The sequence below is a fragment of the Ursus maritimus genome, unplaced genomic scaffold, assembly GCF_017311325.1.
Source record: "Ursus maritimus isolate PB19 unplaced genomic scaffold, ASM1731132v1 scaffold_30, whole genome shotgun sequence".
NCBI lineage: Eukaryota > Metazoa > Chordata > Mammalia > Carnivora > Ursidae > Ursus > Ursus maritimus.
The window spans coordinates 12100987-12120378 of record NW_024425564.1 but is presented as its reverse complement, the minus strand read 5'-3'; the positions used below and the strand labels follow the sequence as shown (position 1 = coordinate 12120378).

The 19392-nt window shown below is 42.9% G+C and overlaps 1 protein-coding gene across 4 annotated transcripts in view; it reads right to left on the bottom strand.

The window, feature by feature from the left end:
- The window catches only part of DUSP22 (dual specificity phosphatase 22), a 69558-nt gene that overhangs the window by 16783 nt on the left and 33383 nt on the right, over positions 1-19392 (bottom strand). For all 4 annotated transcript variants that reach the window (XM_008692884.2, XM_008692886.2, XM_008692887.2 and 1 more), the window contains exon 4: positions 8810-8859. In XM_008692884.2, coding sequence (XP_008691106.1) covers positions 8810-8859 — 50 coding nt within the window. The remainder of the gene's footprint in view (positions 1-8809; positions 8860-19392) is intronic.

Below are 19392 nucleotides of genomic sequence, written 5' to 3'. Positions count from 1 at the left end.
CCAACCAGAAGGCATGATGAAAAGTCCTAGGGATCGAATCCAAGGACTCCAGACTCTTACCTAAAATCTGTAACTACCAAAACATTGCAAGACATGCTTTTGCTAACTTTCCCAGACACAAATGCTCCCAGACATAAGCTTATAAAATGACTCCAGGCATTGCAACTATACTCACAAACACTGGCTTGGTATAAAGCAGGCAAGAAAAGATTCCTGCTGTAATTCCTGAAATCTGAAGTGTCAGTGCTGAAAGAGATCTCAGAAAGGACTGTAAGGCAGAAGCCCATGGAAGCCAGGCAGTGAAGCCGAGCACACAGAGGGGTGAAGGGATGGGGGCGCTGTGATGTGACTGGCAGAAGACTGGCCCGCCAGACGCAGGAGAGAAGGCTCCATGCTGTCAGAGCTTCCAGTCTCTCAAGCAAAAACAGTCTGCAGTGAAGTCTTCTGATTTTGAAGTATTGAAACTGTGGCAGACATCTTGAGTTGCGCTGATTTTGTTTGGGGCAGAATAGTCCCCCTTCCCTCTGATTCCAGCCATGGAGAAGTAAAGAAAAGGTTGTGGGGTGGGGATTTCTGGAAGAGTTTTCCCTTCCTAATGAAAGGAAAGTTATCTATCTCTGCCCCAGATTCCCTCCTAGGAAACTGGAAGCAAGCATCACGCTTATACCTGCATCAGCTGCCCTGTAATCGCAGGTGATATGCCCCTGGCAGGATGCAAAGGGGGACCTCAGGGAACTGATGCCCAGGCCCCGGGAGTACCCACCACCAGGTCTCTTAGTCAAGGCTTTAAGTAAATTTCTCTGTCACTTAAAACATCATCAATCAGACACTCTGCTACTTTAGCCAAATACAATCTACCTGATAACAGCAACCACTTCAACAGTTTTAAAAACATTGAGCCAAGTGGCACCTGAGTGGTCCAGTTGGTTAAGCCTCTAACTCTTGATCTCAGCTCAGGTCTTGATCTCAGGGTCGTCAGTTCAACCCCCACATTGGGTTCCACACCCCAGGTGTGGAGCCTACTCAAAAATAAATGAACAAAAAATAAAAGAAAGTAAGAACATTGAGCCAACTCTTCTGGCCTACGAGTGGCTACTGGCTGCCCATCTGCCATCTGCTTCATGGCTGACGCAGCGCAGCCTCTCCTCCTCTGTTGGCCACTGCACAAGGCGGACATGCCAGAGGGTAGGGTGGATCTGACTGTAGCTCCCAGGACCAGGACAGGCTGCCCGGAGCTCGAGCTCATCCCTGACTGCAGTCTAGCAGCGGCTAGAGGCTATACATGTTTATCCACTCGGGCAGCCACACTGGGGCATCCGAAAGTTCTGAGAATCCTCTCTACACCTGCAGCCCACGCTCATGCCTGTCCTTTATGGGTCTCTTTCTAGTCGAGCAGAGCGGCATCGGAGCCAAGATGGGCAGGGAAGAACACAGCAACCAGAAGAGGAAAAACAAATCTAGAAATGAATGACAACTGCTTGAATAGTGAACAAGCCACAGACTGCCCCAGAACACATTGCAAGGGCCCGAGTGACATGAAAGCTAACAGTGCCCCTCTAAGTGGGCAGGACTTGATGTTTTAGGGGAACACGGCCAGGACTGTGGAGCTCACCAAGATCTTGCAAAATGACAACAAATGAATCCCTTTACTGAAACCTGAGAGTGGGGACGACTACTTCTATCTGGCTTTTATACCTGCATGTACCAAACCACATGCACTATGAAACCTGGGTCTTAAATAGTGTCGGGTGTACCTGGGTTCAAAAGTCAGTCTTGCGTCTTAGAATAAGAGTGGGGTGGGAATGGGGTCAGCAGGGCAACATGCAGACCTGCCAGAGCCCAGAGAGAGTGTGTGAAAGAGCTGAGGGGCCACGGAAGTCATGAGGAGGTGCTCCCACTTTGCTCCCTGCCACCCCTTTCCTCTTTCAGTTCTAACTGCACCAACCTTAAGTCTAGGACAAACGCACAGATGGCTCCTGTCCACCACCATGTTGGGGCAAGGGCCGTGGAACCCCGGGGCAGGCATCTGTGAGAGGACAGCTCACAGTCCAGCCCAGGAGTGCAAATGATGCCACTGAGAGGAGGCTCCGAGCCCCACCACAAAACTTGACTCATAAACACAGTTGGGCACGAGGCCACACCAAGCAGACGTTCCTAGAAATGCTTTTTCCAAGTAAAGTCAGGAGCCAGGCGCATTCACTACGGCTTTGGTGTGCTGCAGGGAGTGGGGGTTATTTCCAGGGAAGCTGATGACATAAACTCTAGCGCTGGTCATTAAACCCCCTCCTCCACAGCAGGAAATACCCGCAACTCCGGCTCTTGTTGCCCAATTCTCTGATGCGAAGCAGAAGCACACGTCTTAAGAACCATCCCACCACACGCTGTTTCCATGAACACAGGTTCCCTATTCTTGCTCTTCATTTTGTCCCTTCACGTCCATACAAAGACACGTGGAGTAAGTTCTGTTGGAGGAAAGCCGGCGGGGCTCATCCACTTACATGCGTCACACACCTACCCCACAGTGCTCGCTGCCGCCAACAATCTGAAGAGAACACCTTGGGTCGGCCAGAGGGGCGCTTCAGAGGAGACCCGTCCATGGGGGCTCAGCAAACAACCCCGCAGCTGCCACCGCCCCCCTTCCTCGGTCTGTGCTGGCTGGCCTCCTTGGAGAGCCTCCTCCCTCTCTCTGTCTGGAGGCCAAGACACAGGACGAGCCACACGTCCCTGACCTTTAGAGAGTGCACAAAAGAGCCGGTGGATGGGATCCAGCAAAACTGCACCGCAAGATGCTCATTTCTGAGGCTGAACAACTAGTTCTTATTCCAAGACTGCGAGATTTGGAGGCTGTGATCCCCACTGTGGGACCAGAGACAGCCCTTTTCTGCTGAGGACTCTGCTTATCTGAGCAGTAGCCCAAGGGATCTGGCCACATACCCTGAATGGTAGCTGCGCTTACTCCAAAGCCAGCAGTATCAGACCAGCCTGTACTGACAGCAAAAGCCACGAGACCCAAGACATTTCTCCTTCCCACGTCTATATACATGTGTGTACATATGTATACACATGTGCATATGTGTGCATGTATGTTGTATATGAAAGCAAAGGAGGAGAAAAACAGGAAAGGCAAGCACTCTTAGATTTTTCCCTCCTGAAAAAGGAACGCTCAAAGGGGGAAAAAAAAAAGCAAAAAGGCAAAAAGCACGTGGGTGGAATGTTCTATCTGAGTGAGTGAGCCTGGGCTCTGGAAGGTGGGCTCAGATCAGAAAGCTGTTTCTCCTGGGGCAGAATTGGCACAGGCTCCCCAGGCTCTGTGTGGGCCCCTCAGCTGGAACACTGTGAAGCTCTCACCCCACCCAGAAGCAAGCAGGAAGGAACATTCTCCAGCAGTCCACTGGCAGAGCTGTTCTAACAGTGCACAGCACTGAACACATACAACTACTCATATTTATATCAGCGATTTCCCGAATTTTATATTTCCTGCACTTAAACATTTTTTTAATTGGGGGAATTAAAACACACATGTGTGTATCATGCTTTTCATTTTGCCATTTTAAAAAACAAAACAAAACCCTCTTTACCACCTACTATACCTTCATTTCACAAAGAATAGTTGAACACTAGAAAAACAAGGAGAACATAGTTTAAGCCTAAAAAATAGTTAAGTTCAATAAGTGAAGTCTTATGAAAAACTCAATATACCTTTTCTGAGTATTTCTCTTTTCTACGGGCTGCAAAGTCCTCAGGAGTCACGGGTGAGCACGTGTGTGCGTGCACACAAATGCTCCAGTAAGGATGCATCTGCCTGGAAATGGGACCATAGCACTCCGAGGGCCCACATCATTTTGACCTTGCAAAACTGCTTTTTAATAATTAAAACAAAGAAAATTGTAAATGAGAGAAAGAGAGAGACGGATGTACAGAAGACATCAGCTAAACTAAAGAAAACATACACGAAAAGATCAGGATAGCATAAGGCGAGGAGGTTTTACTGATACTTTAAATATAAGCTTACTGTATTGCTAATACCTCTTCTCCCCACAAAAACCTCAAGAAATTTAGAGACCTGCTCGATACTCAAACCACTGAATGTCACAAAGGCTCTATTGTAATGATGCAACGCTACCAACTCCACAGCGTAGATCAGACCCTCCTGGACCTGACAGAAGATTAAAAAAAAAAAATAATTATTCCCTTAACAATGTCTAAATACAAAATACCAATTTAATCAATATTAAAGTAAGAATGAATAAAGGAGCTACTATACATCCAGTAATTCACTCTCAACATACATGAATACTCCTTATGTGGACAGACAGCAAATATAATCTTATTTTTGGAAATGCTTATAGTTCATAAAAAACACTTTCACTTATCTAACCTAATACTACAAAAACTGTGTGAGATAGGTATTTTCCAGATGAGAGAAATGAGGTTAAAATGACTTGCGTAAGAAAGTACAAAGAGAAAGCAAAACAAGTATTTCTAAAAGCCTGAATTCACTGGCCCACTCCACATCGGCCAGAGAATGTGTCGCATGTGCATTTGATATAAACTCTAGGATGCCTCTAATTGTGACGAATCATGCAAAACACACCAGCCTGGGTCTGTGGGGTTATTATGACCCTGAGAACTTGAACTTTCACATTTCCTGACTTTGAAAGGCAAGGTGGTTGGGAGAACCGAGCTAAAATTTTAATGTGCTAATGTTATCTCAACCAGGTTTCTGCATTTTAAGTTCCTGGAAGATCAGAGGGGGAGTTTGTGAGGATTAAAGCCAGACAGAAAATTGACCTTTCTGGGCAGTTTACAGCACTGAATGTCAAGTGAAAGCAGTTAGCTTCAAAAGGTCACACACCTCTTACTAAGCATAATTGGCAAGAAGAATTTCTGTTGGTATAAGGATTTGTGGGCAGAGATTTAGGATATAAAACTTAAATTATATCCAAAGTTGGAAATAATTTTAAAACTCTGTAAGTTTATTGTTTTATAATAATTTTTTATTATATTATGTTAGTCACCATACAGTACACCCCTAGTTTTTGATGTAAAGTTCGATGATTCATTAGTTGCGTATAACACCCAGTGAGCCATGCAATATGTGCCCTCCTTAATGCCCATCACCAGCCTATCCCAGTCCCCCACCCCCCTCCCCTCTGAAGCCCTCAGTTTGTTTCCCACAGTCCACAGTCTCTCATGGTTCATTCCCCCTTCTGTTTACCTCCCCTTTCTTCTTCCCTTTCTTCTCCTACCGATCTTCCTACTTCTTATGTTCCATAAATGAGTGAAACCATATGAGAACTGTCTTTCTCTGCTTGACTGATTTCGCTTAGCATTATCTAGCATTTCTCAACATTTGCTGCAACATGGACGGGACTGGAGGAGATAAAACTCTGTAAGTTTAAAACAGGGATACAGTTTTCTAGAATTTATTTTGTCATTAGATATAAGAATTCTCAGGCATCAGTAATCAAAAGTGGCTGGACTCAAGAACTACTAGTTTATTTGTCTGAGTTACCCAGGGCATACTTTCCAAGTGACAGACATGAGTTCTCTTGCTTTTGTTAACCAGAGCATTAAGAGTATTTGTCTCCTGACCACCTACACTGGTTGATAGTACAGAAAGTGAAGGTTCACTGTCAGCCTGTATGCTCCTAATATTTGCTGAGTAATAACCACAGGCTACCTGAAGTGAGATGGGTCATATAAACAGAATCAAGTGTTCCACTTGCCAATGGCTAACAGTCCAATCATATCATGAAAGCATGCTCACTGTCAAAAGGCAGGTTATGCTTCCAATAAAACATCTGCAACAGGTAAAGAGAAACTCAAGCTATTTTATAGGCTGCCTCTCAACGTAGACCGTATACTCATATTCCAAACTTAACTCCACAATTTCCACGTAACTTCACTAGAGCAAGAAATATTTATAAAATCATGGACATCGATGTGCCCAAATCCTTACTTATGCATAAGATTTGCTATTGCTAATGGAGTAAAACTAACGGTTCCCCCCAAAGAATCACAGGAGCGCTTATGAACATAACTCCCAACAGGAGAGGGCCAGCTTTTCTGCCTTTCGATGCGTTATGGTCTTGACTTTATTTTCCAACTGAAACAAGGTGGTACTGCTGTAGGACTTCCCTCCAAACAGCAGCGGCGGCGCATTCTGCTCAAGTTCCCTGTCATTAACCTCACACTTGGGTGCTATACCCACCACCTGCTGGAACGCTACCCTACACCTTCACCAAGATGTGAGGGAAGGGCTAAAAAGGAAAATCACACATCTTAACAAGACCTCTGCACATATTTGGGATGGGAGAGAACAAATTAAAATCTTACAGGCTAGTCCTCTGGACCCAAGGTGACCTTGTGTGGGCTCATTTTGCCAGAATTTCTGAACTGACCCATGAGACACTGCAACTCGGAGAAACATTTTCTGTCACTCTGGCCTTTCCATGTAAGGAAATCTTCCAGATCTTCCACCGAAGTGGGCTCCTGAGCACCGAAACTTGTTATTTCAATTGGCTTCTTTTGTAACTCTCAAGATATATTAACACACCTTGAAGAGAGTAAAAGTATGCTCTTATTTTCAAAAGTGCTTAGAGTTCATAGAGAACACTTTCATATATGTGATCTGATCTTCAAAACTCCTGAAGGCAGGCATTTTTCAAATGAGGGAACTGAAGCTCAGATGGGCTTAAATGACTTGCCCAAGGTGGGTGCAACTCATCTTAAAGTTAAGATGTCTAACCACAAGGTCTACTGCTTACTTGCTTATATAGTGCAGGGCTGCTCAATGCTCAATCTTCACTGGGTAAGTCAGTCATTGTCCTGGAAATCAAGCACAGTGCTTGGTTCCTCGCAAAGCTGAAAAGTCCTGGGGCAATCAAGTACAGGTGGCCATCTTCTCTGACAACAAATGCCCAGAATGTGTTGCAATCTGATTCCTCCAAAGAGTCATTGCCAATCAGGTATTGACAAGTTCAACAGTATGTTAGAATCTCAGTTTGAGATAAGAGCAAAGCAACCATTCTAAAAATAGCCACCAAAACATGGGCAGAAGATTGCTGTGGTCTCCAGAGAAAGGCAGTGGCTCACTTCCTTCCGTATACACCATGCCCTTCCAACCACTTCTGTTTCTTGACACGACTAGTAACCAAGGAAGTTCTCTGGTGCTTCTTCTCCTCCTAGACCCAGGCTAATACTGTTTTCCTAGTGATCCCAGTAAAGTCTTTCGGAGGAAAGATCCTCAATCTTAAATATTGACTTTTTCTGTGAAATACAGAGTTAGTGTGAAAACAGGCCTTGCATAAAACGTATCTGTCCCTGCTTCCAATCTACCTTTCCTGGTCTAACTCTATACCACCTGTCCCTTATCCTACACCACTCCCCTCAACATCCTTCCCCACATCAATCCATCTGACTCTAGCCCCATTTCTTTTCAAACAGACAGATCTCTCAAAATATTGCATAATCTCTGATTTCGCTGCTCTCCAGAAATGAAAAAATTGAGATTGGCTGATGTTCCAGTATTCGATAGCTTTTAGAGATGCTGGACAACTGGGATACTAAATTTAAGATTATGTGGTATGTAATTCCAATATGTAGGATTTGTAGGCAATAGAGCTTAAGAATCATGATGGATGAATCCTGATAGGTCTGCAGACTCCCAAATTCACAAACACCACCATAGCTTACAACTTTCCTAATAAAATGCAGTATAATTCTAGCAGGGTTGTTGTGTGTGACATGCAACGTAAGCACAAGGCCAGTCTGAGAAGCAGCGGCTGGTGTCTACTGGATGCACTGAGCGGCTCAGTACTTTATTTCTGCTCCAGCCTCTCAGCCTGCAAGGTTCAAATCCACGCTTCAGTAAAACTGTACTCCATATCATGGTCTTTCTAGGTCACTTCTGGACACCAAACAGTGTGAATGCTAAAGCCGTTACTGCTGTGGGTCTCCAAAGCCCTGTCCCCATTCTGCCGAAGCCTAACCCCATGGGCCTCCATACAATTGCTGTGCTCTGGAAAGGATAACAATTATGAATTTCTCTTTATAAGGATATTGATGATGTATTCAGCTGTGAGGAAACAGAGGACTGAACTTTTCCGAGCCAAAAAGACCTATTCATTCAACTCAAACAGGTTTTAGAAGTATGCCCTCTCATTTCGTGACCACTAGCCACGTGCAGCTGCTGAGCACTTAAAAGGAAACTGGTCCAAACTGCTATAAGTGTAAAAAAGCAACCAGACTTTGAAGACGTAGTATGAAAAAAAAGGATGTTAAAAAAAACCCTCAATTTTGTTTTATATTAGGCACATGTTGAAATGACAGGATTTTGGATATACTGGGTTAAATAAAACATTACTAAAATTATTGTCACCTCTTCCTTTTTTACTCTTTTTAATTTGGCTCCTAGAAAATTTAAAATTACTCGCATGGCTTACATTTGTGGTTCCTATTCTTTTTCTATCGGACAGTGATGTCTTAGACAAAACCCATCAGCTTCTGTAAGTCTTTCCTTCTAGAGAGAGGATAAACATGCTAAAAGTTTGGTTTGAGGCATCTTTTTTAAAAATGAGGCTCTTCTTGTAGCTATCCCATGAGTCAGTGTTGTATAATTGAAGGACTGGCAAAAAAAAAAAGTGTGCCTCCAGCTACGATTCTGCCTAACTTGGCAGCACAGACCTCTGTGCTTGGCATCAAGAGTCCCATGGCTCTGATGACTTCAGGGCCCTTTACTTATTTGACTTCACTGTCCTTTATCATTTTTAATATCTCCAAAAAATATAGGAATAAACCAACTTACAGGTTCTGAGATGGTGAATCCGCTGCTGGAATGCACAGGTATTTAACCCCCTGTAGAATAATAAAAATAAAATAAAATAAAATAAAAAGATGATACTTAGTGGAGAAAACTACTTAAAGGAACTATTTACTCAGGTCAAAAAATAAAAAGTAAAAAGGAGAAGTTTTTCACTCATCTTTTGTTGCCAAGGAACCAGGGGAAAACTCTTTAATTAAAGTTCCTGGTTATTTCCGTGACCATGCACACAAATATTCACGCTCTGGCTTGCAAACAGCTTGTAGATTTATCAAAAAAGTGAAATAATTGAGTGTTTTCCAGTAAATGTCAACAAGTTTCAAAACTATCATTTCAGATGCTTGTTTACATATTCAACAGTTTTAAAAATCCATTTCATTTAAGATCCTGAGTGGCCAAAAAGGAAGCACTGTTAGTAATATCCTTAACATGATGACTAAAAATTACAACGTTTTATGACAGTTTTCTATATCAAATTTTAGTAATTGGAAAACTACAATTACACATTCAAAATATTTTTATTTACTTTGCTTGCTTTTCAAAAGAGTAGAAGTTTTTTTAAAAAGAATGGCCCAATTTGAAAAAAAAAATGAACTTCACAGAGGTCTCCATAAAAGTCTATTAAAAAGTCTGTGTAAATTCATACTATAAAACTTATGCTAAATTTAAGTTTTATTAAAAACCTGGTTATTTCGGGGCACCTAGGTGGCTCAGTCAGTTAAATGTCTGACTTCTCAGGTCATGGTCTCGGGTCCTCAGATTAAGCCCCACGTTGGGCTCCCTGCTCAGCAGGGAGTCTACTTGTCTCCCTCCCCCTCCCCCTGCTCATGCTCTCTCTACCTCTCTCAAATTAATTAATTAACTAATTAATTAAATCTTTTCTTAAAGCCTGGTTATTTCTTCTTCAGAGGGATTTAAAGTATAGTTCCAAAGGTCTTCAATGTCATGTAAAAATACAAAATCTAGAAATCTCAGCAACCTTTGCAAAAGAATATGGTTCTGTGAGGACTTCGATGAACCATTTTTAAACCCTTCTAATCTCTTAGGATCTTGCTACCATGTCATGGGTAATAACTAGGGGAAGAAACACAGCAAACACTAAAAAAATAACCAACCTAAGGGAGAAAATGAAGGAGAAATATATAGAAATATATAGACTACCAAAGTCCCTCAGGAAATAAAGTCATCAAATAACTTGTCTTCTAGAATTATTTGAATTTTTTGCAGTTAATCATGAAAATTGTATTGTTAATTCATATCATGAGGCATTTCTGTGTTGTTTTTACTAATGTAGTCTTGTCGGGAACATCTACATTTGTGGCTGCCCCAAACCCTTCTAGACGTTCACATTTTGATACTTTCAGGACATTGTGAAGCTGACTTTTCCATGCATGTAAACTACAGTTTTCAACCACCTTTGCTATTAGGGTGTAGACTCAGGACCTGGTTTCATCATCTGACACACCTACTTGAGGTGGATTTGGAAACAGAACACGGGACGAGTCAGATGGGTAAAGAGCACCTGCTTGGCAGGCGCAGGTGGCAGTAGAAGCAGGTGGTTCTGGGGGCAGACGTGGCAGCATATCTCACCAGTTGTGTGATGTGGTCTGAGCGTTGTTCCTTTAACTTCAGCTGAAAGCCTGTTTCTCCAGCTCTTCGGAGGAGACCATAAGCTCTCAACTATCTCTTAACAAACACCTTCCTGCTTAAACCAGTTCAGAGTGCAATCAGCTGTCTGTCACTAACACCCGAGAGATCACATTCCCCTCCCTGTCTCTTAGGATTACGAGAGGGCAGGAAAAAAAAAAAAAATTCGTGCTGAATTCATGTACACCTACATTTTTTTTCAGCTCTGAGTCAATCATTACATCTTCCAACAAAAGCTCGTGAAGAAGATGAGTTCTACCACTACTTCTCCCTGTGAAAATACTTCACGTGAGACCAAACAGGCTTGAATACGTCGAGGGTAAAGTTTAAGGATCAGCTGCCAGATGTTTCTCCCTCGTTCAACCTTCACTTTGTCATCCCTAATTGCCTCCTTCTGTCTCTGTCCTCATTTCCTCCTGGACTCCGGGCACTGTGCTCTGCTGGAAATATCGAGGCAGTTGTCTGAAGTTCTAAAGCACCTCCAAACCCAGAGAGGTATTAAAGCAGTGATTTAAAAGGAAAGAAAGTGGAAAAGGAAATGATACTGTAAAAATAAGTAATTTCGCTACTTCCCACCATCAAGGCCAAGCAAGCTTATTGGTATAGACACACATACCGATCATTGCATAAATCTGTCATTGGAATGACTCATTTACTTTTTTCTTTTACTCTTAAGTGAGAGTTGGCCATGGATCAGGCCCAGCAGCTTATGAAATTCTCTCCTCCCACACACTTCCTCCAACCTCTTTCAGACCTCTACTTCCAGAGGGATGGGAAGGATTCTCAGGTCTCCACCTTCCCTTCCACTGTGACTGTTGGCCTGGGCAACTTCAATCACTCAAGGACGCTGAGGTGCATCCCCTCTAACATAGGATAAAAATGTTTCCTGTCACACATGCTGACTGACAGCCACGTAATCCTAACAAAATCTAAAAGCAGCCCGGCCCATACGAAGGGAGGAAAGAAAAAATAATGAAGGAAAGGAAGAGAATGGACAGAAGGGGAGGCTAAATAGCTCTTAGCTTATTAAAAGCATTCCCCATAAATGCCAACAGCAGTTTGACTGGAAAGCACTTCACTTCCTTCAGGTGTTCCCTGAGTGGGGTCCCATTCCCCTTTTTGGTGCCTGATGCGAAAAAGAAGAGGCAGCTGGCCCCATTAGGCAAGAGCAAACTGCAGGAAGATGGCAAAGGGTATCCCTCCCTCCATGCCCACAGATGATGAGGAGGCAACTTTCAGCCATGTTGGGCCCCCCACCCTCACTAGCTGGGATGGGCATGTGGCAGCTACAGCTTCCCATCTGTGAAGCTTCTAAGGAGGAACAAAGTAGCTCTCAGCCACAAGTTTGGGGATCCCCTACTGTTAAGGAAGGACAGAGAAGATATAAAACATAAGATCATGTTCTCTCAAAAGTAGAACAACAATAACCTTCCTTGGCACATAGTAAACACTAAATGTCTGTTGAAGAAGGTGAAAACCAATTAACATGAAGATCACACTACAGGAATAGTACAAGGGAAGAAAAATATCGTAAAGTGCCCATGCCCGGGGACCGTAAAAATAAGAGAGCTGAACTTCTAGCCATGACATAGGAAGGGCACACGTGTTCCAGACACCCGTCTCCTGCCTGTCCACACCAGTGGGACTTGGTTAAGAATCGGCTCACCATGATCTACAATAAGACGGGAACAAACTATGCAAATACAGTAAAGAAAGGAGTCAAAACTGTCAAAAAGGTTCAGCTGCTCACCGCCCAAGAACATCTATTTATCTTGGCTTAGTCATTAACAAAGCACGAAAAGTATCTCTCTTGGAGGCCACAGACTGCAGAACATGAAGTACCTGAAAAAAGTCTTCAGATGCCTGCACATGTGTACACTTCATGGCAGTTAATTACTAATTCAGAAAGCAGCAAGAGTGCTGACAGCATTAAGGACCTCAATGCTACAAGCTGGAGAGACTGAAAATTATCCTAGTATTAATGGATTCCCCCCCAAAAAAACCATTTAATATTGAGGTTTGCAGAGACAGAGATATGGGGCAGGATGTGTTTAGCTAAATAATGGAAAGCATGGTAAACGAAGTAAAAAAGTAACAAACATCTTATTCTAGGACAAAATTCTAGAACAATCTGAAAAATTCATAAGTAATAAAAATAACAGAGGGGAGGTGGGTGCGGGGATGGGTGAAATAGGTGAAGGGGATTAAAAGTACATTTATCGTGATGAGCACTGAGTAATGTACAGAATCCTTGAGTCACTACATTGTACACCTCAAACTAATATACTGTACGTTAATATACTGGAATTAAAAAAAATAACAGCAATGTTTCTATTCCTACAGCATTTGCTATGTGATATCTACTCCTACATATCACCTCTAAAACTAAAAAAAAAAAAAACCCATAAAACTAAAATTATCTTCTTTGAAATAAATTATTAAATAGATAAAAGGTTAATACTTTCCATGATGTTCCAAAACAGTGACTGGAGGAAAGCCAAATTAATATTAAACTTTGCGGAGCTAGTAAGTGTCAAGTTGCAGATTTTAAACTTAGGCAGCTGGCCCAAGAATACAAAAACCAGTTTAGTTAAGGGAAAGGGGCTCGCTCAGTCTATGCTTTAAGACTGTCTTGATTTCTAGGAGGGACAAAGAAAGAGCAGGTAGTTTCTTTTGATTACATGGCATTTTGAATGGCCTAATACATCCTGAGAATGCTATTATTACTGATAAGGTGGGGACCAGAGGGAGGAAAAAGGCAAAAAATTAAGAAAAAGCCTCATATTTACACTGACCACATATACACTGAATATTCATAATAACAAGCAACATGTCAATTAGTATTACATAGTGTGGAAAAACATTAGGAAAAGACAGGAAAGACGTTAGACTTCAATGGGATCACCCAAAGAAAGTTTTGGGGGTAAAGTTTTGGTGTTAGGTTGTGAAAGAGACAACAGGTATCAACTGACTGAGAAGAAAGTTTAGAAAGTATTCCAGAGATCCTTCTTGAGCAAAGTTTAAGGCTTTCTAAGTCCATATTCTCAAAAGTTCTAATATTTTTCTGTTTTCTGTTTCAACAAGCATAGTAACCACCAAAAGTAAGGTTTTTGCCTTTCTTTGGGGCTGAAACTAAAGATTACACTTAAAACGATACATAGGCAAGTACTCGAAAAGCAGGGGCAAGATTCTGATTTCAGGACTAGTAAAGAGATCAAACTCTCGCTTGTTTCAAGTACAATTTCTAAAATTCACTGTTCTTTTCTTTCTGAAACATAAGTTAAGAGGCTTCTGAAGAACCTAGCTGACACTCTACTTTTCTAAAGAAAAGAAAGATCAAGCCCTTCAGAATCTCTTTTCTCTCTCAGGAAAGCTAATAGAACCAGTGATAGAATGTAACTATTTTCTGCAAGGACTTATTCACAACCTAAGAGGAAACATAAGTGGGAGATGGAGTTCACTAAGAGACCATAATCAGGAAATCCATGAGATGGAAAAGTTATTTTAGCTGCTAATAAAAACGACCTGATCTTGGATCTTGGTTTCTCATCTTATCCTACCCAAATACCCATAGCAATGTGGGTGTACAAAGGAGGAGTCCTCTGAAAGAGATGACATTTTTTTCTTTGACAATCACATTTACGAGTTATCAGGGCGGCAGGCTGAATTGGACTCTGCAATTCCTACACGTGAAACTCTATTAACACTGATCATCTAACACCCATTACTGAATTAAGCAAAGTAAGTTGGGGACCCCATGAAGACCTAATTCACCAAATTACCAAAAAATCTGACACCAATAAAGAAACAAAATTAAAAAAGAATTAAGTTTAGACTGTCCCACACTTGATAAGAAGCAAGACCACAGCTTATACACCACCACAAAAAACAAAAGTCTCTCCCAGTTGAGACAATCACTCCGTACTTTTTATTGTAGTAAAATAGACATAACATAGAATTTGCCATTTTAACCATTTTTAAGTATGCAGTTCAGCGGCATCATGTATATTCACATTCTCATCACAACCATTCATCTCTAGAACTTTTTCATCTTCCCAAATGGAAACTCTGTACCCATTAAACACTAACTCCCATTAGCCCTTCCCCCAGTCCCCGGTAACCCCCAATTCTACTGTCTGTCTCTATGAATTTGACTACTTCTCTACCTTCATATAAACCTAAAGGCAGGTAACCTGAAAAAATTAGCCTAGCCACACTCCTGAAGGTCACAGACCCAAGAGACGGCAATTTCTCACTTGAACTTGCTTTCAGATGTGCATGCAAGGTTTAACAGTTTACTCTCCTTTCAAAGTTGCCTCTTCGTGGAGTGTCTTACTCCAGAGAAAGCACAGGAAGATCTCCACCTACGTTCTACACATGGATGCCAAACCCAGTACCTGGCCCATGGATTTTGATCATTATTTCTCCTCAATTTAAGAATTTTTACATAGCCAATAACATCTTTTAAAGGGAAAAAGTAGACTACAAAATTATATCTGCAGAAAGATTACATCTGGAAAAACTTATGTATGTCTGTGGACTAAGAACTGGAAGTCGGCTTTAAAAAGCAAAAAACAAAAACAGGGCTCCTGGGTGGCTCAGTCGGTTAAGCGTTTGCCTTCGGCTCAGGTCGTGGTCCTGGGGTCCTGGGGTCGAGTCCTGCTTTGGGCTTCCTCGCCAAGGGGAGTCTGCTTCTCCTTCTGCCCCTCCTCTCACCCATTCTCTCAATCTCCCCCCCCCCACCAATAAGTAAATAAAATCTAAAAAAACAAAAACAAAAAAACAGGTAAGGTCTAGGGGGTGAGATTCTTGACCATCTCCCTTTCTGTTTGTACCAGAACAGAAATCTCCTAGGAATCACTGTAGAAAATCACCACAGAAGATAAATACCGACCTTTAGTTGTGCTACGTTATACATGTTTTGAGTCTAGGTCTAAACCCAAGATGCATTTTCTTCAGGCACCCATTTGCCACTGATTCTTCCTGCACCAGCTAAATTTAGGAAACACTACTACAAATAACAACTTCCAAGAACTCTGTGGTACTTGATGGGGTGGGGAGGGGTGGGAAGGTCGGAGTGGAGAGACAAGATTTAGCCTTTGGTTTGATTTTGTGAGAAAAAATGCAAATGAGAACCCTCCAACACCTGCTGGCTTCTTTCAGGTTAGTCAAAAAACGACATACATTTGACTTGTCAGATCAACAGATGAGGACCCAAATGCTTATTTTTGCTCCAACTATTTCATTGAAAGGCTAAAGTGGGCAAAGTCAGCACATTGAATTTCCTTGAGCCAACATGGGTGGGTTATGGGAAGGTGGTGAGGGAGATTCGCGCCAGCTCCAACCCACCACTGAAAGCCCTCTTCTGTGATTTCAGTTGTGTCTGACGATCGCTGATGTATTCAGTGTGACTCATGAAAACGGGGCCAGTTTCAGCAATCTCTCCAAACCAAGTAATTCTACAATATTACTTAATGAATGTTAAGGATAAATGACCATACCAAAAAATTACCATGATTGAAAACTGATGCTTGGACATCAGGAGAAATCAGCAGTAGATACTTCAGGAGCATTCTACAGCTACCACTGGTAAAAGACACAAAGGTAAATCTGCCTCAGCTGCTAAAGTATATTCAGTGGATCCATCCTGTCTGCAAAGTAAAGATCCTGTTCACAATCCTTCAGGACTTGTCTACAACTTCCCTCCTAAGCTCACCTCCCCCAGCTCACCAAACTCCAGGTATCTAGGCTGCCTGAGAATCTCTGTACTTTCCTGCCCACTCCTCCCCAGGGTCCCTTCTTCTCCCCAGTGTGTGTTTGTTTGTTTGCTTCTTTGTTTCCTCTGGAACACCCTTCTTCTTCAGGACTGCTCCCAGGGGCACTTCCTTAGTGGAACCGCCCCTGATGTGACCCACCAGCCCTATGCACAGAGACTTCCCTGACATCATTCCCTCCAACTCAGGCTGGCTCCGGCTCCCTGTCCTAAATGCCCTGACACCACACTACATGGCTGGCACACAGACTCCTGGAAGATGCCAGGAGTTTATTGGGCAAAAGGCCCATGTTTATTGGGACACGGTCACACCTGTTCATCTATGTATTGTCTATAGCTCCTTTCATGCTACAGGATAGAGCAGTGTACTGTCACAGGGAACTTCAGGCCCACAAAGCTCAAAATATTTACCATCTGTCCCTTGATTTTAAAAAAAAGTGTGCTGAGCCTGGTCTAGACAGTGACATTTCACAGAGTCATTCTGATGGCTTCGGGTTTGCTCTGCATATCACACGTTTCTGCTACATTGAAATGATATCTGACACAGCACACCGCCTTCTTAGAATTGCAGTATTCCAAAACACTACTTGTGCTCAATTCTCTTCCTTACTCTGCAAAAGAAAGGGACAGAGGAATTTTCCTCGAATATAGGACATTTCTAACAAAGAACTTTGATGGAAAATGTGCAACACACTAAGTGCAGCTGGAACGTGTTCAATAAATGGAAAAGGCGAGTTTGCTGTCAGTCATCTCTACCTTACTGGCAGCCCTGGGTTAGGAGCAAATACGGCACCACACAGACCAGGCTGCAGAATGCTGACCGCAGACAGCTCACGAGAACCGGTGGAGAGAGCCACACTCACACTTCGGTTTGTCTACCAGACCTGGATGAGCACACCTGCCTGAGTCATCCTCACCTTTCCAGCAAGAAAGTGACTATTTCCCTTCTTAAATGCATCTCCCAACTCAGGGAGGAACACAGGATTGTTTCAAAGGTCATTTGTGTCCTCTCTTGCAGATTACTAAGCAAATGAGTTCTCAGACTCTCTCACTTAACGATAGAATAATAAATTCACTGAAGGGTGAGCTATCAACTTTGTGGACTGCCCCTTGTCTTCAGGCTGGGATGTAATCTGCAGCTTTGAAAAAGCTAAGAAACTTTTTCTAAAGAGCATTCATAATCCCTCAGGCCTAATATCACCTCCTCTATGTGGGATCAGACCTAGAAATGGTTTGTTTCAAGAATGAAACAAACACTGACCCAGAGCAGGTCCTGCCCTGGAGAGCTGGCCAGTTGTACATGGGTAGGGCTAATGTTTATGACGTGCAAAGGCTACACATGGTCAAGGCCAGTACGTGAGCCACAAAAGAAGGGCCATGTTGCTCAGAGCAGTGAGAATGAGCCATGGGCTGGAAGGGTAAAGAAGAGTGGAGCAGAGAACAGTAACTCTCCCGTTTTTCCCGAACATAAGGACCTAAAATGCAGGTAAACGTGGATTATTAGAGATGGCGCATTTCATGGTACATTCATGTACAGAAGGGGTGTCCTATTTCCCAAACATAATGGGGGGCACATTTTCCTTGCTCTGTTTTAAGGATTGGCTGGTCAACATTCCATGGCCTTCCTTTGAAAGGGCAGCACTTCACCAAATCTTCCCTCCCCCACTGCTGCCATTGAAAGCAATCTGATGGTCTATTTTTATTTTGACAGCTGCATCCTCTTGCACTAGGCATAGAAGGAAGTCCCAGGCCACCTTCGTTAGAGCCCGTGTAGGACTCACAAGGAGTGAGTGAGCACTGGCTACCAAGGAGGCCAGAGGTCCCTCCCTCACTGGGGTCAGCAGGACGTCAAGATGACTGGTTGAGACTATTCCACCACAATGCCGTCACACATGCAGAAGCAGCACTAAGAGAGGTTCCCATGAGAAAAGGTGGCTAGCCTCAGTCTAAAGGAACATTAAAAAAAAAAAATACTTGGAAATGTTATTCTGACTTTATTAGAAATGTTATTCTGACTTTAGGGCATAGTATCGAAGCATTCTATAATGCAGTTTAAATTAATCATTTACAGTAGATTTGGAATGACCTCCCGCTTGGGTGCTGTGGGGATGGTCTCCTTGACAAGGCAGAGCACTAAATAGGTAAAGTCATTTTGGACCAGTTCCACCATTGCTAAGCCCTAACCGCTTTAAAAACCAGTACACTCTGAAACGATCTCTATACCACTGTGCTAAGGAATAGTTTCCATGACCAGAAGGCCCAACTCAAGGTCTGGGCTCAGCTCTGTCTGTCTGAGATGCCTTCTCCATGATCACACAATAACAGAAAAATTATCTCTTTGCAACCATTTAAAGGATAAAAGGTCAACCCCATGGCAGGTTTCCCACATGTTCTCTCCCTTCTCTGGCAGCTGGCTGTGCTTTTCACCAAAGGGATCTTACGGATTATCTCCCTTTAATTGGGGGAAAATCTGAGAAGCAAACAAGCCTGTCTGTATTGGCCCCCGAGAGAAGGAGGCTCTAATTCAGATTTTAGGTGCCTCTACTTCTCCTCCTTCACCAGTGCTGAATGCAGGTATGGCTTGACTAGCTCCAACTTTCCCCGTGTATTTCATTTGTTTTCCCATCAGAAAAGCAGATAAGAGCTAGTGGAAGAAGCCGCTGCTCAGCACTGAATGTTGAAACTCAACATCTGTACTAATTGTGGTGATAACTGAAAGGAGAAATAATTTCTCAATTCAAACCCAGGGTTTGACAGCACCCTCTGCACCAGCACACTCACAAAGGTCTGCAAAACATCTCAGGAGTCAGACCACAGAGAGGGGGAAGCACTTCAAAGAGCAGTATGGGCATGACCTGTCCACTTAGCCTGCACTGAGACAATGACTCTAGCAAGGGGCCATGGCTTTACTCTCAGGCTTTTAAAGACAGTTTGGATCACTTCCCTTGCAGCTGTGGCAGGCAAAAGGTCCACCTGCAGTGCCTACCACCAATGAATTATTAGGAGCACCTGAAAATGGCAAATTCGCTTAAACCAGTCTTCAGTAAACCAAGCTACATTTAAATCATTCTTTTTCTTATAGCTAAAAACAACAGTACCTATAGAACCATTATACCCTGCTGTGGGTCTTAACCAACCAACCAGCCAA